The sequence below is a fragment of the Schistocerca serialis genome, chromosome 1, assembly GCF_023864345.2.
Source record: "Schistocerca serialis cubense isolate TAMUIC-IGC-003099 chromosome 1, iqSchSeri2.2, whole genome shotgun sequence".
Classification (NCBI taxonomy): Eukaryota; Metazoa; Arthropoda; class Insecta; order Orthoptera; family Acrididae; genus Schistocerca; species Schistocerca serialis.
The window spans coordinates 526,691,192-526,714,471 of NC_064638.1; the positions used below are offsets into that span (position 1 = coordinate 526,691,192).

General features: G+C 42.9%; 2 protein-coding genes across 2 annotated transcripts in view; one reads left to right on the forward strand and one right to left on the reverse strand.

The window, feature by feature from the left end:
- Positions 1–3,416, reverse strand: part of LOC126474749 (zinc finger CCHC-type and RNA-binding motif-containing protein 1-like) — an 83,946-nt gene extending 80,530 nt beyond the window's left edge. Inside the window, exon 1 of the mRNA XM_050102229.1 lies at positions 3,146–3,416. Coding sequence (XP_049958186.1) covers positions 3,146–3,258 — 113 coding nt within the window. The 5' untranslated portion in view covers positions 3,259–3,416. The remainder of the gene's footprint in view (positions 1–3,145) is intronic.
- Positions 3,417–3,489: 73 nt separating this feature from the next.
- The window catches only part of LOC126474738 (succinate--CoA ligase [ADP/GDP-forming] subunit alpha, mitochondrial), a 75,030-nt gene continuing 55,239 nt past the window's right edge, over positions 3,490–23,280 (forward strand). Inside the window, exons 1-2 of the mRNA XM_050102218.1 lie at positions 3,490–3,679; positions 7,686–7,906. Coding sequence (XP_049958175.1) covers positions 3,643–3,679; positions 7,686–7,906 — 258 coding nt within the window. The 5' untranslated portion in view covers positions 3,490–3,642. The remainder of the gene's footprint in view (positions 3,680–7,685; positions 7,907–23,280) is intronic.

The following is a 23,280-nucleotide window of genomic DNA, read 5'->3' on the forward strand; positions in this document are numbered from 1 at the left end:
CTAGCCATCCCTGCTTAGCCATTTTGCACTTCCTGTCGATCTCATTTTTGAGACGTTTGTATTCCTTTTTGCCTGCTTCATTTACTGCATTTTTATATTTTCTCCTTTCATCAATTAAATTCAGTATTTCTTCTGACACCCAAGGGTTTCTACTAGCCCTCGTCTTTTTACCTACTTGATCCTCTGCTGCCTTCACCACTTCATCCCTCAAAGCTATCCATTCTTCTTCTACTATATTTCTTTCCTCCATTCTTGTCAATTGTTCCTTTATACTCTTCCTGAAACTCTCTACAACCTCTGGTTCTTTCAGTTTATCCAGATCCCACCTCCTTAAATTCCCACCTTTTTGCAGTTTCTTCAGTTTTAATCTACAGTTCATAACCAATAGATTGTGGTCAGAGTCCACATCTGTCCCTGGAAATGTCTTACAATTTAAAACCTGGTTCCTAAACCTCTGTCTTACCATTATATAATCTATCTGATATCTTCTAGTATCTCCAGGGTTCTTCCATGTATACAACCTTCTTTCATGATTCTTGAACCAAGTGTTAGCTATGATTAAGTTATGCTCTGTGCAAAATTCTACCAGGCGGCTTCCTCTTTCATTTCTTAGCCCCAATCCATATTCACCTAGTATGTTTCCTTCTCTCCCTTTCCCTACTCTCGAATTCCAATCACCCATGACTATTAAATTTTCATCTCCCTTCACTACCTGAATAATTTCTTTTATCTCGTTATACATTTCATCAATTTCTTCATCATCTGCAGAGCTAGTTGGCATATAGACTTGTACTACTGTTGTACGTGTGGGCTTCGTGTCTATCTTGGCCACAATAATGTGTTCACTATGTTGTTTGTAGTAGCTTACCCGGACTCCTATTTTTTTATTCATTATTAAACCTACTCCTGCATTACCCCTATTTGATTTTGTATTTATAACCCTGTATTCACCTGACCAAAAATCTTGTTCCTCCTGCCACTGAACTTCACTAATTCCCACTATATCTAACTTTAACCTATCCATTTCCCTTTTTAAATTTTCTAATCTACCTGCCCGATTAAGGGATCTGACATTCCACGCTCCGATCTGTAGAACGCCAGTTTTCTTTCTCCTGATAACGACATCCTCCTGAGTAGGCCCCGCCCGGAGATCCGAATGGGGGACTATTTTACCTCCAGAATATTTTACCCAAGAGGACACCATCATCATTTATCCATACAGTAGAACTGCATGCCACCGGGAAAAATTACGGCCATAGTTTCCCCTTGCTTTCAGCCGTTTGCAGTACCAGCACAGCAAGGCCGTTTTGGTTAATGTTACAAGGCCAGGTCAGTCAATCATCCAGACTGTTGCCCCTGCAACTACTGAAAAGGCTGCTGCCCCTCTTCAGGAACCATACGTTTGTCTGGCCTCTCAACAGATACCCCTCCGTTTTGGTTGCACCTACGGTACGGCTATCTGTGTCGCTGAGGCACACAAGCTTCCCCACCAATGGCAAGGTCATGCACCTCTTACCAGTTACTATAATGGTTGCTAATAATAAAGCTCAGTTGAAATTCTAGCAATGCTATAAATTACAATATCTGATTTTCACCCTCTCTGCAAATTAATGACTGGGAAGTGAATTTAGCTCCTGGCGACATGTAACATTTATTATATTCAGTTGTGCGTAGAGCACGTTTATTTTTAACTTGCAAGGATTTACGATTTTCATCGATATATATATATATATATTGTGCATGCTACATCACGATGTATAAATGAGAGTACTTTTGGTACCCATCACATGATAGCTTTACATTATTATACTCAACATTATGTGTATGTGTGTGTTTGAAGGGAGTGGGCTATGAGGGATACCAAATAACTGAACCTACGTACAGGCACAAATAAAATCAAATTTCATACTGGAGGGCACTCTATGTAACTGTAATGAGAAGGCTGGCATTTCATTTATGAGTTGTCCGCCAATATGTCACTCTCTTAAAATTGTTATGAATGATGTAGCTATTCATAGGGATCTCCCCTCTTGTAAGAATTGACACAACAATCATGATATGTAGATCACTGCTTGTCTTCAAACATAAGAAACTAACATTTGTATGCGTCTTTCAGCATAATACCATTGCAATAAACATTTCTAATTTAAATATCTGAGTGCATGTTCTTACTGACACATAATACAGCAATCGAACAACTCTCTCAGTTTCTTAAAAGAAGGATCTTTGGGAATCACTACCTCTATACAATGGAGATAGACCAAAAAATAAGGAAGATTAGTATAAAACCACCCATCGTTATAGAAAGAAGCCATTAGAGACAGAGCACAAGTTCTGACTGTGAAATCGGCTATGCTCTTTCAAAGGCACCAACCCCACATTTGCCTGGAGCAATTTGGCCTGTAAAACAGTTTTTACACCAACCTCCAAGTTCTGCTTGTCTGCCTGAAGAACCCCTGCAGAACAAATTGAAGGAACTGAACAAGAATTTGAAGGAAAGATGTACTATGTGGCTAGTTTACTTACACCTGATGAATACTGAAATAAGACTTATTCCTCCACAATTCTGAAACCATCACATAAAATTTGGATGTTGTATAAGAAAAATTAATTTTCCAGGAACGCTGATGTCACCTTCTCCTTACCGGAAAATGGAGGCAAAGCTGGTTCCTAAATCTGGTTGAACAAACTGCTTATTCAAGTGAGAAAGGCGTAAGCCTATTATAAATTCTATCTCACAGCGAGTAAAGTATTGTACGAACGTAACTCCAGGGTGTAATGTTCGAGGGTTGCGGAAGGCAGACATTTTTATGAAAGCATAAATTCGACTAAAAATACTGTCATCCAACAGCGCTGCTACGTTGTCACCCTTTCCAACAAAAGTGATCACCAACTTCCGTGGTTCACTAACTCGTACTTCAGTTTTGACGTTTCGTGATCAAATATTTTGAAAAAACTCTTAATTGGGCAAACAGGTAACCACCGTAAAAGATAACATAAGAGCAATTACATGTAGTGTTCGCAAACGCATATTTCGACGTAAGCTACGGTATTTCAACAATTACAAATATAACTTGGACAACATGCAACACATTTAATCGAAAAATAGCAATCGTGTAATTATAGTCTCAGACCCCATACTTACTTCACTACTCTTCCATATTTTTCAAATATTTTATGCAAATCATTGTTTGTCAACGAAAACGGCAAATTTGATATGTAAACAGTGCTTTTGCTTGGCGCCAGTCCGCCACTCATTTTGTCAAAGATTTTTGCTACACACAAGCGATGGGAATCGGGGAAAGTGATCACCTATTTAACCATATTCTGAGAGAGCATAGATCAAACAACCTCCGATATAACTGGTAAAATTCATGTACCAGTTGTTACAGCATTCCACAGGCACATGTTTTGTACGGCAATTCAGAGCTACGAAAGTCATTGACATTTGGATGAAGTCCAATAGGACGAACAAGATCAGATTAGATTACTTATTTATATTATTTGCACACGGTCAATAGCTACATATTAGTTACGCCAAACACGATCTGTTTATATTTGTTATAAAAAAGCTTAAAGAAGGTCCAAAGATTTAATTTAAGAAAGAAAATAAGTATTAGTACCTTCACTTGCAGATTGGAAATGGCTGCCGCGGTGAGAGGGTTTCTCCGCACAGGAGGTAAAATGCAAAGGATTTTGCAGTTTCAGTCTCACTTTAATTAATTATGTTGTTAAATTATAACTTAATTAAGTATGAGTAATATTCGTGGTATTACTGTTGTAATTTAATTGCTCCAAAAAAATTTTTAGCGTGAAGGGCAAGGCGAAGGTGGCGGTTGTATTATGAAAGAAATTGATTTAGATTTGTTTGACAAGCATTTAAATAACACAGGAATTTGGTAAAGCAGTCTACACATTTAGAAGGAAGGCTGTATGAGGCTGAGGGCGTGGCGGCTCATGTCCTGTGTGTTAAATGGGTTTAAAGGGCATACAAGTCTATGCCCTGTAAGTGTTGTATTGTGCGATATTGAACAAGTTACGTGAATAGATAGAACAAGGCAAATGACGGAAGACATATAAATAAGACTTATTTTCATTGATGAAGATGAACGATGAATTTGAGTGCTCCTCAGCATATTTATAGATTTTATTGTGCAAGGACTAATTCATTTGCTCCATAAGGAAAATAGAAATCTATGAAAGTGTGTGGAAGGCATGCAAAAAACTAACAGCGATGGTGAAACACTGTATCAGATGCAGATATTTGCTCTGTTCTAAGGGTATACATCTGTAATACGAAGCTTCTGTTTACATAGAATGACAGTGGTAAGTAATGTAGCTGGAAAATCAGCAACTGTTTACAAAAGAAGTTTCATTCTGTGTGGTTCACATTTGAATAGAATTATGGCAACAGCAATATAGTGTTTTTGTTCATATTACCAGCTTCTTACCGGCTGCGGTGGTCTAGCGGTTCTAGGCACTTCAGTCCGGAACCGCGCGACTGCTACGGTCGCAGGTTCGAATCCTGCCTCGGGCATGGATGTGTGTGATGTCCTTAGGTTAGTTAGGTTTAAGTAGTTCTAGGGGACTGATGACCACAGATGGTAAGTCCCATAGTGCTCAGAGCCATTTGAACCAGCTTCTTAATGTGAAAGCTACAAAAAAAATCAAAGAACTCCAAGATATGAACAGTCATTCCTTTCCCTTCTTGTTCAAATCCTTATTGATGTGACAAAAGATCAGAACTTTTTTCCCCTGTTCTTACTGCTTTATATGGCACTTGTGATGAACAAACAACTGGACAGTGTGTTTATCACTGTATGTGAATGGTACACCAATTCATCCAAGAACCATCTCACCAAGATGTAGGAAATGTCATGGTAATCCAGTGCAAATCAGTATCTCAAAATATAAAACACACAGAATACTAACATGCTGTGTGTAAATCACTATATCATGTTAAATAGAGTATTACAGGAACTATGCAAAATGGTCCAGATCGTATGTCTGACATGAAGCAGGGTGCCATCAGGAAAGACATATGTATTGATTACGTGTGACATCCCACAAGGTCCCATGTTAGGGCCTTTTTTTCTTGTGTACATCAATGATTGCTCATCTGTAACATTATCAGATGCCAAGTTTATTTTCTTTGCCGATGATGCAAACATTGCAGTAAATAGTACATAAAATGTAGTCTTAGAACATTTGTTTGATCAAATTTTCATGGACATTAGTAAATGGTTCCTAACCAATTGTTTGTCACTAAACTTTTGAAAAACACACTACTTGCAGTTCAGAACTTGTAAGACGTTTCCCACTACTTTATGCCTAAAATATGATAACAAACAATCAGAAGAAGTGAACAGTGTTAAATTCTTGGGGATTAGAGCTTAATAATAAATTAAACTGGGAGGAGCACACCAAACAAATGCTGAAGTGCCTAAACAAATCTCTATTTGCAATGTGAATGGTGTCTGATACGGGATATAAAAATGAAAGAAACTGCCATGCTATGTGTACTCCATTCCATAATTTCATATGAGATGCCTTTTTGAAGTAATTAGTCAAGCCAGGTTTAAGTTTTGCATATCCAAAAACATGTAATAAGAATTAGTTGTAGTGTAAACTCAAGAACACCCTGTTTAGTGAACTATTGGTGGTATCCACTGCTTCCCAATATATTCTTCCTCTATGAAATTTGTCATTAAAATATGTATCTTTTTCAAACCAACAATTCAGTTTATGGAACCAGTACTTAGAAGACAGAAAGAATAATAATATTCAGACATTGAAAGTCACTTACTTTGTCTCAGAAAGTTGCCCATTATTCAGAAACACACATTTCAGTAGCCATAGACAGCTTAACTCTCAATAAAGACCAGTTCAAGAGGAGACTAAGGGATGTAATGGTGGCCAACACTTTCAATTCCATAAATGAATTTCTTAGTGGGCCAAGAGAGAGAGAGAGAGAGAGAGAGAGAGAGGGTGTGTGTGTGTGTGTGTGTGTGTGTGTGTGTGTGTGTGTGTGTGTGTGTGTGTGAAATCAGACTTCCATAATTCAGTGCAGTAATGCACTCATTGTAAATAAATGTAAAATTTTTCTTTTTAGTGTTTATTACCTCAAAAACTGAAGACATGTTTTATCCTCCAAAGGGGGAGAGGTTGGAGACGAAATAGACAGTACTGTCGGATCGGATCTGACCTGCTCCCTTTTCCATGAGGTTTGTGTGGATATAGGTACACAATAAATATTATTATTGAATAATAACATTTACTGATTGTAGACATATCGTGTAATCATTAGCATTTAATGGTCATCAAATCCAAATCAAAGCACCTACACAAAATGAAACACAAGTCCTATGTTTTTTGACAAAACAAAAAAATTTTTTTTTTCCTCATAACACATTGGCAGTTGTCGTGTGAAGGACTCTTGAAATACGTGGATTGGGCATTCTTTTTTCTATCACCAATTTGGTCAAACTCAATGCAAGATTTTTTAGGAACATGGACCATGCACATACTGGGAGTGAATCTTGGTGTTTATTACATTGTAATAAAATGAAACTGTTCACAGCTGCAATATCTAACATTTCACAGAAGTATCTCATGGCCACCTTAGGGTTTTCCATTTGGTAATATTGTGTTTGCAGAGTTTGTCAAACACGGTCACTCCGCCTTTTGTTAGCTTATAGAATTCAACAACCTCTTGCTTGCTTGATTCATAACTTATTGTTCCACTTTGGTGCATTATTGACATTAGGATATTTTTTAAAGTTCTTTTTAGGGGTGAGGGAAATCATCATTTCATTGTCTTGATCGATAAACTTTACAGTTCCAGCTGAGGCCATTGACAACTTGGATAACCGTATCTCACTGTTATTTTTACGTAGTGTACCAACTAATGTTTCTCTCAGACAATTTCTCTGCCAACTCATTTGAAGTGAATCAGTTGTCACATTTAGATTGCTCCCTGTCGCTGAGTCAGTAAGTTTGAGAACATAATGAGTTGGTATGGATAAATCATCCTTCTTGTTTGTTTGCGCTTTGTTGATATATGGGATGTCTGAAATAAAATAGAATGTTCTGGTATCACACAATGAAACTGTCAGGTTTTGAGGTGAAACATTCTGGAGGGATACTGTGACAGGTTATAATACTGCAAACAATGACTTACAAAAGCATTTCTGAAACAGCAAATTTATTATTAGCATGTTTGTCACAAACAACAACATACAGCCATATCTCTGTTTCTCTTAGTAGTTCTGTATCCTGCCTATCTCTGTAGCTACCAGGAAATTATTGTGCACTCACATATTTGGTACATACGAGCTCAATCTCTTGTCATATTCATGATTGTCTTCCCCCCTCACTTCTTGTACATCCACCACATAACCCATCCCAGCTACAACCTATGCTTGCCGTACTTGGGCTGGGGGGAGAGAGAGAGAGAGAGAGAGAGAGAGAGAGAGAGAGAGAGAGAGAGAGAGAGAGAAGGGGAGGAGGGGTGGGGGTTGTAACTTGAAAACTTCGTAATAGTCATTTTCTGCATGCTTGTCTGCTGCTCAGCCTATCTTGTATTTAACAAGTAGTGCTCTTTGCTCATACATGTAATTATAGTCTATCTTGAATTTTCCGTCAGTTTGTTTTAGAATGTTATATATATTGTTTCATTGTCGTAGCTCCAAGGTTGAATTGTGTCAGAACAAACTACACATCAACAAGGCCCAACCTCAAATTGACTTCATCCACTAAAGTCATTTGCCAGGGATTTACTGGAAAACAAGGAACATTCCATAGCCAGCAAGCTATTGATTATGGGACAAACCTTGTTGGAGGTGTTTCCCCTGGTAAAGGTGGAAAAACCCATCTAAACCTGCCTGTTTTCAACTCAGTGCAAGAGGTATGTTATAAAATTATACTGTGTGTTCCATTTTCTTGTACCATTTTGTAGTGAGAGAGAGAAAAAAGAGAATGGTTTAGTTGCAATAATTTGGCTAGATAGAATACCAGATTTTATTTACATTTATACATATCGTAACAAGTTTCAGTCACAATTTCCTTTGTACTCCATTTGTAGCCTACATCCATGACTCCTCCATCGGTGTATGGCTCTGAATGACTTGTCTGTTTTTCATTTGTGTGTGACATTATTTTGGACCTTTTTATAGAAAAGAAACTAGAAATTGTGGCCTGTAGCTGTAAGCATTCAGAATTAACATTTATTCCTTAAAGCATTTATTAACAACTCTGTCAAAAGTTGCAGTATTAGGTCACTAGTTTCAAACCAAACCTGGTTTTCTGAGGCTGCACTGATAGTGCCTGATCTTAATAATAAACATCAAAGTGGCAACACATGCTTTATAAATGTTAGCAGAATGCATGCCATAATCCAAACATACCTTTTACCAAGTCAAAATCGAACTACATATCAGCAAGAGTCAATGCAGCATCAGTTGGCCAGGTTTGAAAATGAACCTGTAAGGTTCGAACTAGTCGCCTAATATAAATACTGCAACTGGTGACAGAATAGTTAATAAATACTTTAAGGAATTTAAAGAAGTTGCTGGCTCTCTGTCAATAAAGTGTGGGAACTGAAGAATTAACATTTATGTTTGAAAGGGGTAGTGTCTCACTTGTTCTTAGTGTCGCACTATTCTCTAGACGAGTATTTTTTTCATCTATCATCTCCATTTCCAGTTCCTGTATGAAATATTTTACCATTCCAGCCCTTGGATATATTGGGTTACAAAACTTGTAAGTCAACATCGTTGCAATTAGTAAAATGTTACATTTTGAAACTCAGATTTCGCAGTTGTATTGAAATTGTTTCAAAAGGAAAATTTGATGTGGAAAATTGATAATATTCGCAAAGGAAGGAAGGAAGATTAGTGTTTAATGTCCTGTTAATGACAAAATCATTGGAGACAGAGGAAAAGCTCAGATGGGGAAAGCAAGGGAAGGAAATTCGCTGTATATTTTCAGAGGAAACACCTTGGCAGACACCTAAAATGATTTTCTATGGAAAACCTAAATCTGGATAGCCAGATGAGTGTTTGAACTGGAGACCACAGGAATACTGGTGCAGTGTCCTAACCATATAGCCCAGTAAAAAAAATTAGATTCATTCTTCAGAGAGGAAATGGAAGGAAAATATTTCCTTGCTGAAGAAAGTTTTGATGTGCAGCATACCACAGCTTTCTCTTGTGTACCAGTCTCTCCACCTCAATTTTGTGTTGGATATATTATATTCCCTTCAGTATTTTGTCCTCTACAATGCCTTCTAGTTACACAGAAGTTATTCCCTTTTGTCATATTGGATGTCTTGTCTGTTAGTGTTTTCTACATATTCCATTCTGTGCCAATACTTCAGCGAATCTCCTTATTTCTTATCTTATTGTATACTTTCAATACTTACCGTTCAGAAATGCTGTGATTTTTGTTCCTTTCTGGTTTCCCAACAGTCCATGAGTTCTGGCTCACAGTGGGTTAGACGTCGAGAAAATTGATGCCCAGGTGGCTGTGATTAACAAGTTTATTGATGAAAACAGATCCTTCATTGGAGCTTAATTAACAGACACAAAAAAAAGTCCTCAGTCAATTCTCTGCCTTGAATTGGGTGAGAGCTGGTAATTCCAGTTGAGTGTCAGCCATGGAAGGCAGAGTCACAATTACTACATTCAGAGTTACTGTCTCACATGGTACACTAGTTGTCTCTGATTGAAGGAATGCTGTGACACACCACAATACCAAAGTTCTGGAGGCCTATTGTGGTTAAGGCTAGATCTCAGTATAGCATGACGACTACCAGTAGCTTAACATAGTATTGGAGATGAAGGTCCAAGGTCAGTAAACTAGCTGACATTAGAGAACAGGCTGCTGGAGGTTTCAGGAGAGACTCTAATATATGGATTGCTGCAGCAGTCACTGTTAAGCCCCCAGACCTCGTTCATGGAGAGCTCCATGTGAACTGGTGTTCCATGGTTATGTGCTGGCATAAATATGTTTGTGGCACACGGATACAGTGGAAACTGCGTCTAAACACATGACATGTGGAGGTGAAATAGTGCTTTTGATAGCAGCACAGTGGATGTCAATGCGTGTGCTGCTGTTGGTGAGCCTGACCCTTCGTATGACAGCTGACAAAAATTCTGTGTACGACAAATGGCCCACTTGGTTGCTGTCCAGGGTATTTCCTAACACCTGAGGCAAGCACTTTTCCGTGATGCACTTGCTGATGCGTAAGCTGGCTGCAGAGGATGGCTATCCATGGTTTGGGAGTATGTGACTGGTTGATGTCTTGTAGACACAGCATCCCTCCCCTCCTCCTCCCCCCTCCTCTCCCTCAGGTAAGAGATGCCAAAGCCATCTTCATGGAGAATGATGATCCAGCCTTCTTCCTCCTCCCCTCCCCCCCCCCCCCCCCCTCCCTCCCTTTCAAAAATGATGGCTGTTCCATCAGGAGACAGAGGACAAGGAATTGTCGCAGCGTCTGCCTTGAGGAAGCGGCCCAAGGTGTCGGAGATGTTTGACCAGTGGCCATGTCCATAGGCTGGGTCACTGGACACTTATAGAGGCTGCTGTGGGTGGATCAGGGTGGCTAGGGGCAGCCAGGGAGCAAACTGTCTGAAGTGAATCTGAAAAGATAACAAAAGTAGTAATAGATGTACCACACCCAGAGAGCTGATAGTGTTTGTGAGTACTTTGGAAATATGCATAAACCTGTGAAGGGTGGAGAGCAGTTTGGGAACACACTGGAAAGAACATGATAAACACATTGTACCTGGAGGGCAGGTATAGGTTCGAGAACACTTGAAAAGTAGAAATATTGCACCTAGGGGACACAGATGGGAGGAGGAGCATTCAAAAAGTAAAAGTCTTGCACCCAGATGGTGTTTATGAGTGCAGGAAAACTGATGAAAGAGGAATATTCTGTGTGGAGAGAGTATATGCTTGCAGGAACACTTAAAATATAAATCTGTTGTGCCTGGAGGGCGTATATTAGTGTGGGAGCACTTGAGTAAGAAATAGAACAGGAAAGGACGACTAGCAGTTAGTCCTGGCACTTCGATATCAAAGCCTCCAATGACTGAGCGTGCGGCAGAATATGTAAAAGTATAGGAAAGAGAAGCATGATGTTGCACTGTCGGAACAGGAAAAGGCTTGCCTACTGAGGTCGTTCGACAACATTGGCAAGGAAAGTCAGGAACGACAGCATCGACAGTGATAGCCTATCGGTGGGTGTTGCATGTCAATGATTGCTGCCAGCTCCACATAGCATTGGAGGGGAAGATCCAAAATTGATAGACTGGCTGATGTCAGAGAGTGTGCTGCTGGAGATTCCAGGAGAGACCGGATGCACAGACCACAGCAGCATTTGTATAAACCCCAGAGCATGTTGTGTTTTGGCTTTCTGTAGTTGTGAGCCAGCATAAATATGATGCACAGATACATTGTGACATACTTGTGGGTGTGGGACTCTTGAAGGTGAAATATTGTCTGAGATAGCAGTGCTGTGGTTGTGAATGTGCACACTACTGCCGTTGGGCCTAGTGTCTTTCATGATGGGAGCCAAAGAATTTGTGGACAACAGACCAGCGTGTTTGGTTGCTGTCCAGCATATTTACTAACACGCAAGATGTGCTGGTCGGTAATGGACTTACCGACATGTAAGCTGGCAGTAGGATATGATAACCGATGCTTGGCCACCCATGGGACATGGGTGTGCTACTGGTTGCTATTGTGGAAGCATTTAGCCACAGATGCAGCACTATGATTCATTCCTATACAACTCTGTGATCCAGACATAAATCCTCAAAAATTTCCCCCTCAAATTAAAATGTTGAAAGTAGAAGACTTCTTTTGATGAGGAATTCTGTGTGTCCTTGTGCTGTTATGCTTCTTATATCCTCCTTGCTTTATCCATCATACATTATTTTGCATCAGAGGTAGCAAAATTTCTTCTTTTGGTCTATTACGTGACCTTCACTTCCCATGATAAAATCAACACTAGTCTCATTTCTGCTGCTCATGGATGGTTCTCTCTCCATCTATATTGTGTGTGCTGTTCAATGGGTCCTTTAATTGTTCGCCACTATCACTGAGAATCACAATTTCGTCAGTGGATTTTATCATTGATATCCAATGACTCTGAATTGTATTTCCACTTCTTATCATTTCTTTCTTGGCTTCTTTGAATACAGCTTGAACACTTGAAGATAAAGACTGCATCACTGCCTAATACCTTTCTTAATTCGATAACTTCTCTCTTGGTCTTCATTTGTTATTGTTCCATTGTGGTTCTTGTGTAATACAGAATATTAATCATCTTTCTTTGTAGATTATACCTATTTTTCTAGAGATCTGAATAGCTTTCTCTATTTGATCTTGTTAAATTCTCTTTTCTAGATTGAGTAATCTTAGATGATCTCTCATATTTTGTCAGCGTGATTGATTTATGGTGTCCTTTCTGGTGTTCTAACCGAGCTATTGTTCCCATTTTATCCACACTGTTTCAATGACCGACCCAGCCATCTTCTTCAGCTGCTGTGAGTTTTGCTGTTAGTTTTATTCACTGCCTGGACTCCAACCACGTTTTGAACTATTGTTCGTCTCATGGCACTATTTATAGCCATGTTAGAGTCATGATGCTACCTACACTATTTGATGCTCTTTAGTTTTTCAGAGCTTGCGTTGATATTCTGTGAAATTCAAATGCTCTCGGCTTGTACATGCTCTGCTGGACATGGTGGTTGGCAAGATTTTAACAAATTGAGTGCTGGACAACATTTGTTATTTAAACTGAAATCTACATCCTTGTTTATTAGCTTTTGTGACACATTTATTTCAGAAGACTCCTTAATTATGCTGTCCCAGAGATTTGGCGTTTGACACTGGACACAACGTTTCATGATCACATTCGAGGTAATGCTTGGCGGCAGGTGCTTTGCTTAGTTTTTCTGTCGACTGTTCTGATAGTCTGCACCTCATAATACATGCCGAATTCACATGGCATGTGATACACACCCATCTTTTGGAGACCAAGATTATCTTTAACATTACAAAGAATACTTCTTATCGTAGTTGTAGGAAGTGAAATACATTGGATGTCACAACATCTCCAAGGGAGAATGAGTAGCATTGAAAAGTCTGTAAATTCCAAGAATGATTGCCTATCAAAGTTGTGGGGTCCAAAAGATACATATCAAACGTGCAATCTTAAATCGATCATGCGACTCTGGTGGTGGGCATTATGGGTATGTTTACGGTGGTCACTGCAGCAACGACAAAAGAAGAGTGTTACGAAAATACTTGTAATTACACAGCAGACAACTTAGCTTACTCGTTGTCGGTGTTATCGTCATGCGAAAGTCCGTGTGATGTGTACTCTACAGGAACAATTCTCTTTTTGCCATAGCCTGGGTAAACTCTGCCAGTATCACACAAGAATATGGTTAGAGTGTCACATGCGTTAACTTTTCCTTGCAAACGCAAGTTGTGGAAATAGAGGTACTGAAGCAAGTATAGTTCATCTCTTTGTCCTGGACACCCTTCTCTTTTAATGGAAGACTTCACAGATTTCCATAGCTGCTTGATGTTCTGCATGTGCACACTGGGGTCATCCGAAGACGTGAACTCTACAGAGTGGTTGACAAACTCCTGGGCAAATCCTTCTGCGTTGAGTGTCTTGTAGGACTGAAACCTGTCTGTAATGACTTAACTACAAGGCAGTACGAAGTGCTGTATCAGACCCACTGAAGTAACCTTGTCTCTGGACAGTACTCTGACAACAAAATACTTCCAGGACTCTCGTTCTATTCCACCGAATACCCAAATGTGATCTATTTCACCCTTTGAATGGTGTTCTCTGTGGTTCTTCTTTCTTGCTATGTGAGATTCATCCACTTCAAAAACTATTTGGGCCACCAATCAGTACACTGTCGTTCATCACTACCATGTAACACACTTCTCTGCAAAACCTGAAATATTTGCACACGGTATTAGCAGATAAGTCAGTTTCTGATGCTGTTGCTTGCAAGATGTAGTCTCACATCCAGCAAGATGGAAGAATTATGCTGGTCTGGATGGATAATTGGGAAGAGGCGAACCATACATTCTTCCTGATACTCGTTCGCTTTCCACACTGTCCGAAATGAAATTGTAACGGTATTTCAGCATCGAAACTCTTCTTAAGAAGTTGTACACACTTCTTATCACCACAGTCTACACAGTCCCTCCTTTCCTCATCTAGTAGTACTCCATATTTGCGTCAAAAAGTCAATTACTTTTCTACGCTGGACAAGCATGGAATCAGATTTTTCCATGTGAGAGAATCTGCCAAAGAAACGTCAAGAACACCAGACATCCCACTCACTATCGACATAAATCGTCTGGCTTTCCCTAGCAACTCACAAATAATTCGCGGAGGTATGTAATTTAGAGCAACTAAGGGAATGACGGAAAACAGATAAAAATGACAATCACAAATAATTAATCATAACGCCCACCACCAGAGTTGCATGCTTGATTTACAATCGCACATTCAATATGTATCGTTTTGATCCCGCGACTTTGATAGGCAATTATTCTTGGAATTTACCCCGAAGTCTATGGAGTATAAGCAAATTGTAGTTCTCCAAGCTGACAGGAGCAGTACTACAGTCATCACGTAACGTGTAGACTATAGTAAGAAGATTTTCAGTCTTTTGAGTGACGTAGCATACAGGCAGATAAGTGCTGTTTTTATGAGTAAAATGGAGAGAAAGGTGAGGACTTCTCTCAATGAACCAGGTTTGGCATGTAATAGCATTAAAGATCTTAAAACATGAGTGGCAGTACCATTGCAACTATAACACATCTACATCCATACTCCGCAAGCCACCTGACGGTGTGTGGCGGAGGGTACCTTGAGTACCTCTATCGGTTCTCCCTTCTATTCCAGTCTCGTATTGTTCGTGGAAAGAAGGATTGTCGGTATGCCTCTGTGTGGGCTCTAATCTCTCTGATTTTATCCTCATGGTCTCTTCGCGAGATATACGTAGGAGGGAGCAATATACTGCTTGACTCTTCGGTGAAGGTATGTTCTCGAAACTTTGACAAAAGCCCGTACCGAGCTACTGAGCGTCTCTCCTGCAGAGTCTTCCACTGGAGTTTATCTATCATCTCCGTAACACTTTCGTGATTACTAAATGATCCTGTAACGAAGCGCACTGCTCTCCGTTGGATCTTCTCTATATCTTCTATCAACCCTATCTGGTACGGATCCCACACTGCTGAGCAGTATTCAAGCAGTGGGCGAACAAGCGTACTGTAACCTACTTCCTTTGTTTTCAGATTGCATTTCCTTAGGATTCTTCCAATGAATCTAAGTCTGGCATCTGCTTTACCGACGATCAACATTATATGATCATTCCATTTTAAATCACTCCTAATGCGTACTCCCAGATAATTTATGGTATTAACTGCTTCCAGTTGCTGACCTGCTATTTTGTAGCTAAATGATAAAGGATCTATCTTTCTGTGTATTCGTAGCACATTACACTTGTCTACATTGAGATTCAATTGCCATTCCCTGCACCTTGCATCAATTCGCTGCAGATCCTCCTGCATTTCAGTACAATTTTCCATTGTTACAACCTCTCGATACACCACAGCATCATCCGCAAAAAGCCTCAGTGAACTTCCGATGTCATCCACAAGGTCATTTATGTATATTGTGAATAGCAACGGTCATACGACACTCCCCTGCGGCACACCTGAAATCACTCTTACTTCGGAAGACTGCTCTCCATTGAGAACGACATGCTGCATCCTGTTATCTAGGAACTCCTCAATCCAATCACACAATTGGTCTGATAGTCCATATGCTCTTACTTTGTTCATTAAACAACTGTGGGGAACTGTATCGAACGCCTTGCGGAAGTCAAGAAACACGGCATCTACCTGTGAACCCGTGTCTATGGCCCTCTGAGTCTCGTGGACGAATAGCGTGAGCTGGGTTTCACATGACCGTCTTTTTCGAAACCCATGCTGATTCCTACAGAGTAGATTTCTAGTCTCCAGAAAAGTCATTATACTCGAACACAATACGTGTTCCAAAATTCTACAACTGATCGACGTTAGAGATATAGGTCTATAGTTCTGCACATCTGCTCGACGCCCCTTCTTGAAAACGGGGATGACCTGTGCCCTTTTCCAATCCTTTGGAACGCTACGCTCTGCTAGAGACCTACGGTACACCGCTGCAAGAAGGGGGGCAAGTTCCTTCGCGTACTCTGTGTAAAATTGAACTGGTATCCCATCAGGTCCAGAGGCCTTTCCTCTTTTGAGCGATTTTAATTGTTTCTCTATCCCTCTGTCGTCTATTTCGATATCTGCCATTTTGTCATCTGTGCGACAATCTAGAGAAGGAACTACAGTGCAATTTTCCTCTGTGAAACAACTTTGGAAAAAGACATTTAGTATTTCGGCCTTTAGTCTGTCATCCTCTGTTTCAGTACCATTTTGGTCACAGAGTGTCTGGACATTTTGTTTTGATCCACCTACTGCTTTGACATAAGACCAAAATTTCTTAGGATTTTCTGCCAAATCAGTACATAGAACTTTTCTTTCGAATTCATTGAACGCCTCTTGCATAGCCCTCCTCACACTACATTTCGCTTCGCGTAATTTTTGTTTGTCTGCAAGGCTTTGGCTATGTTTATGTTTGCTGTGAAGTTCCCTTTGCTTCCGCAGCAGTTTTCTAACTCGGTTGTACCACGGTGGCTCTTTTCCATCTCTTACGATCTTGCTTGGCACATACTCATCTAACGCATTATGTACGACGGTTTTGAACTTTGTCCACTGATCCTCAACACTATCTGTACTTGAGACAAAACTTTTGTGTTGAGCCAACAGGTACTCTGAAATCTGCTTTTTGTCACTTTTTCTAAACAGAAAAATCTTCCTACCCTTTTTAATATTCCTATTTACGGCTGAAATCATCAATGCCGTAACCGCGTTATGATCGCTGATTCCCTGTTCTGCATTAACTTTTTCAAATAGTTCGGGTCTGTTTGTCACCAGAAGGTCTAATATGTTATCGCCATGAGTCGGTTCTCTGTTTAACTGCTCAAGGTAGTTTTCAGATAAAGCACTTAAAAAAATTTCACTGGATTCTTTGTCCCTGCCACCCGTTATGAACGTCTGAGTCTCCCAGTCTATATCCGGCAAATTAAAATCTCCACCCAGAACTATAACATTATGGGGAAATCTACTCGAAATATTTTCCAAATTATCCTTCAGGTGCTCAGCCACAACAGCTGCTGAGCCAGGGGGCCTATAGAGATATCCAATTACCATGTCTGAGCCTGCTTTAACCGTGACCTTCACCCAAATCATTTCACATTTCGGATCTCCGTCAGTTTCCTTCGATACTATTGCACTTCTTATCGCTATAGACACGCCTCCCCCTTCACTGTCCAGCCTGTCTCTGCGGTATACATTCCAATCTGAGTTTAGGATTTCATTACTATTTACGTCTGGTTTCAGCCAACTTTCTGTCCCTAGTACTATATGAGCGTTGTGACCGTTTATTAATGAGAGCAGCTCTGGGACCTTTCTGTAGACGCTCCTGCAGTTTACTATTAGCACATTAATATTGTTATTCCCTGTTGCATTTTGCTTACTCCTACCTTGCTGCATCTCAGGAGGCATCTTGTCGGCCCTAGGGAGGGGATTCTCTAACCTAAAAAACCCCCATGTGCACTCCACACGTACTCCGCTACCCTTGTAGCTGCTTCCGGCGTGTAGTGCACGCCTGACCTATTCAGGGGGACCCTACATTTCTCCACCCGATAGCGGAGGTCAAGAAATTTGCACCCCAGATCTCCTCAGAATCGTCTGAGCCTCTGGTTTAAGCCTTCCACTCGGCTCCAAACCAGAGGACCGCGATCGGTTCTGGGAACGATACTACAAATAGTTAGCTCTGATTTCACCCTGCGAGCGAGGCTTTCCGCCTTCACCAATTCCGCCAATCGCCTGTACGAACTGAGGATGACCTCTGAACCCAGACGGCAGGAGTCATTGGTGCCGACATGAGCAACAATTTGCAGTCGGGTGCACCCAGTGCTCTCTATCACCGCCGGTAGGGCCTCCTCCACATCTCGGATGAGACCCCCCGGCAAGCAGACAGAGTGAACATTGGCCTTCTTCCCCGACCTTCCCGCTATTTCCCTAAGGGGCTCCATCACCCGCCTAACGTTGGAGCTCCCAATAACTAATAAACCCCTCCCCCCGTGTGCCTGCTCGGACCTTGCTGAAGGAGCAGCCACATGTCCACTCGCAGGCAGAGCGGGCAATGCCACACGGCCAGCCTCCACATTGACCCTCCGCCTCGTGCGCCGCGAATGCCGCTGAACCCGCCACTCCCCTTGGGGAGAGGGTGGCCCAACCGCGCCCAGTACACGCGAAGATGTCTCGACAGTAGGGACAGTTGGTGAAGCATGTAACACCTGGGGTGTACCTTGCGACGCACCAGACTCCCCACTGCCGCTACACTCCGAGGCAGCAGCCTGAAGATGGCTGACCGCGGCCATCAACACGCTCAGCTGTTCGCGAACAGTGGCCAGCTCCTCCTGCGTCCGTACACAGCAGTCACACATCCTATCCATCCTAAGGAATCAATTTACTGAAGAGAGTTAATCAACCTTTAACTAGACTGCTAATTCACTAAAGGCGGCTGTTTATTCACTAAACTGTGGTTGCTAGGCACTTCTTGTAGAAAACAATGAAAATAGCACTACCTGTCTCTGGACTGTATTGAAAACAAGCACTAGCACTACTGGCACTATGGTTGACTAAAGGGACTCTCTCTGACTGTATTCAAAACAAACATGAAATCTATGGAACTATTAATAGCACTCGACAATTAAAGCTTCCTAAAAGCAAATACACACGGAAGAAGAAGTGACAAGTAAGAAAAATACAGTTAATACTTATATTAAGGTAGCTCGCTGCACAGCAGACGTGAAGCAGACGGCAGTTGCGACGACACTGACTCTACTGGCACTATGGCTGACTATAGGGACTCTCTCTGACTGTATTCAAAACAAACACGAAATCTATGGAACACTATTAATAGCACCCGACAATTAAAGCTTCCTAAAAGCAAATACACACGGAAGAAGAAGTGACAAGTAAGAAAAATACAGTTAATACTTAAATTAAGGTAGCTCGCTGCACAGCAGACGTCAGTTACGACGACACTTTACTAATGTGCCCCCCAGGGGGTCCACAACTCTTTTGTGGACACGTGCGTAGCGAGCACGGGACCCCGACCTAATATGGCCCTCCTTCCTTTCCGGGCTGCATACCTTCCCTTTCCGCATCCTTCCCCGTCCCCCATCTTCGCCGGCCGCGGTGGTCTAGCGGTTCAGGCGCTCAGTCCAGAACCGCGCGACTACTACGGTCGCAGGTTCGAATCCTGCCTCGGGCATGGATGTGTGTGATGTCGTTAGGTTAGTTAGGTTTAAGTAGTTCTAAGTTCTAGCGGACTGATGACCACAGATGTTAAGTCCCATAGTGCTCAGAGCCAACCCCCATCTTCGCCCCTCCCCCCCCCCCCCCCCCTCGCCTCTTGCTCTTTCCTTCCCTTTCTCCCCCTCTGGGAGTATGGTTTGTGCCTACATCCGGAGACGGACGCTTGAAACTGTTACAAATTCCTTGCTTTCTACACTTGCAAGTCTTCATCCTTCCTCTGTCCTTCTCTTTTCCTTCCCTCTTCTCTTTGCCCTTTTCTCCGCTGCGGCGTTTGAGACCTCTCTTCTTTCCTTTCCCTTTCTCTTTTTTCCTCCCTGTGCGTGTCTGAAGGCCGACCCACGCATTTCCATGCGTAGCCGGTGACGGGGTAACGCGTAATTCCCCGCCCCGGGTAGACAGGTAGGACACGTACGTACCCCCTGGTAACGGCCAGCCCCAGGGAGGGGTGATTACCCGAGCTGATGCCTTCTGAAAGTGCTGATTAGTCCCTCCGTCCATTTGTCGGGAGGTGTGAACAATCACCTAAGGTGGGAGTGCCCTCAGAGAGGGCCCCCACAAGAGAGAAGCGCGCCATCAGAGACGCCGGTAATCATGGGGGATTCTTCTGCAATGGTTTCCTCACCTTCCACTATGTCTGCTCACAAGCGTAAGTTCACTGAGTCTCAGCCACAGACAGTTCTTTCATCGTTGCCACAGTTCCTTGTTGTTTCTCGGTCTGACGAAGGTCACGACTTCTCCACGGCCAATCCTTTCATTATTCAGAAAGGTGTCGACGCAATTGCAGGTCCTGTAAAGTCTTGTTCCAGATTACAGAATGGCACCCTGTTGTTAGAAACAGTCAGTGCCCTCCAGGCACAAAAATTGCTGCGTACTTCACTGCTCCACACCTTCCCTGTCCGGGTTGAAGCGCACCGCACTTTAAATTCCTCGCGTGGAGTCATTTATACACGCTCCCTCAATGGATTGTCTGACGAAGAAATTCAGCACTACCTGTCTGACCAGGGCGTAACGGCTGTTCATAGAGTTATGAAAAGGGTTGACACGAACATCATTCCAACCCGCACTGTCTTCTTGACATTTGACAAAGTTCAACTCCCATCGAAAATCAAAGCAGGCTATGAGATAATTTCCGTTCGCCCTTATGTCCCAAACCCTACGCGTTGCTATCGGTGTCAGCGGTTCAATCACACCAGCCAGTCCTGTTCCAATCCGGCCAAATGTGTTACGTGTGGCAAGGATGCCCATGAGGGTGCTTGTCCACCTCCATCCCCTCGCTGCATCAACTGTATGGGTGACCACGCTGCTTCCTCTCGAGATTGCCCCGTTTTTAAGGACAAAAAGCTCATCCAGGAAATCAGAGTGAAGGAAAAGGTGTCGACCTTTGCTGCTCGAAAATTATTCGCCAGTCGACAGCCCACCGTGCCTCAGACAGGAAAATACAGCACTGTCCTTGCTTCTCCTCGGCCAACAAAGGAGGCGGCCACGCAGACTTGCGACCTCACCTTTAGTGCCACGGTCGTCAGATCGGCCAGCGCAAAGATCGCCCGTTCAACCTCACCACTTTCGCCTGCCCACTCTATGGCTCACCCTTCATCGGGTTCTGCTAAATCTCGAGCCCAACAGTCAGACACCAAGACTTCGAAAAAAGAGCATACTCGTGAAGATTTTTTACGTACCCCAACTTCACACCCATCGGTTCCTCCTCCATCTAAACATCAAACTTCCAAGAAGGCTACAAAGAAACCCAGTTCATCTCCTTCTCCGCCAAGGCGTGTCCCATCTACAGCACCACCTGGCGGAAATTGCCCTCGGCCGTCTTCTGTGTCGCCGAGGCGCACTGCTGGCGGCCGATCAACCGGCCGATCGCTGGTGGCAGGAGCTGCTCCTGAACAACCTATGGATCAGGATCTTCTGCCTTCGACTGAATGCCATTCCATGCTGTCGGTCGCAAGCTCTGAGCAGTTGTTGAGTTGACAGCGACCTTGGTCACATTCCTCCATTTTCTGTTCACCCTATGTCCATTATCCACTGGAATATCCGCGGCATTCGAGCCAATCGGGATGAATTGTCGGTCCTCATACGATCCTACTCGCTGGTCATCTTATGTCTTCAGGAAACAAAGCTGCGTCCCCATGACCGCTTTGTTCTCCCTCGTTTTCAGTCTGTCCGATATGATCTCCCCTCTGTTGAAGGCACTCCAGCCCATGGAGGACTCATGATTCTTCTCCACTTAAACACTTCCTTCCAAGCTGTAGCCGTCCGTCTTTCCCTTTCTGGATACACGTTCTCTCTTTGTACTGTATACATTCCATCGTCCACACCAATGGCACGAGCTGATCTCCTTCATCTTCTTGGTCAGCTTCCACCCCCCTATTTGCTGGTTGGGGACTTCAATGCCCACCACCCGCTTTGGGGATCTCCACATCCTTGTCCACGTGGCTCACTATTGCTAGACGTATTCCACCAAGCGGATCTAGTTTGCCTCAACACTGGGGTCCCTACATTTTTGTCTGCCTCCACATCAAATTTATCTCATTTGGACCTTGCGGTTGGTACTGTTCCGCTAGCTCGGCGCTTCGAATGGTTCGTCCTTGATGATACACACTCGAGTGACCACTTTCCATGTGTCCTTAGACTGCAGCTTCAACTGCCATACATGCGCCCGCGACGCTGGAAGTTTGCCCAAGCCGATTGGACACTTTTTTCGTCTCTAGCGACATTCGATGACCGTCACTTTCCCAGCGTCGACGATGAGGTCAAACACATTACCGACGTTATTCTTACAGCTGCGGAACGTTCAATACCACGCACCTCCGAATTGCCCCTGCGCCCCCCCCCCCCCCCCTCTCCCCCGTTCCTTGGTGGAACGAGGCATGCCGTGACGCAGTACGTGAGCGGCGACGTGCTCTCCGCGTTTTCGGCCACCATCCTACTTTGGCCAACTGTATCCGCTATAAGCAGTTCCGTTCGCGATGCCGTCGTGTCATCCGCGATAGCAAGAAGGCAAGCTGGAAATTCTTTATTAGCTCATTTAACACCTTCACTCCCTCCTCGGAAGTTTGGAGTCGGCTTCGACGGTTCTCAGGCGCGCCTAGTTTCTCCCCGGTCTCTGGGCTCACTGTCGCGCATGACACATTAGTGAACTCCGTCGCAATTTCTAACTCATTGGGTCAGCACTTTGCTGAGATTTCGAGCTCTTCAAATTACCCGCCAGCGTTTCTCCGGAAGAAATGTGCAGCGGAAGTGCGACATCTTGCTTTCTCCTCTCAAAATCGCGAAAGCTACAATACTGTTTTCTCCTTGCGGGAACTCCAACATGCACTCTCTTCTTCTCGCTCCTCCTCCCAGGACCGGATGGTATCCACGTCCAAATGTCGCTGCATTTATCAACCCATAGTCTGCGTTACCTCCTTCACCTTTATAATCGAATTTGGACCGACAGTACCTTTCCCAGACGATGGCGGGAAGCTATCGTCGTTCCTGTTCCGAAACCTGGTAAGGACAAACATCTCCCCTCTAGCTATCGCCCCATTCCTCTCACGAGTAGTGTCTGTAAGGTTTTGGAGCGTATGGTGAATTACCATTTAGCTTGGTGGCTGGAATCCCGCAGTCTTTTTAAGACCTGCCCGATGCGGATTCTGAAAGCATCGTTCTGCAGTTGACCATCTTGTTGCTCTCTCCACTTATATCATGAACAATTTTCTCCGGAAACGCCAAACAGTAGCAATATTTTTTGATCTGGAGAGAGCATACGATACC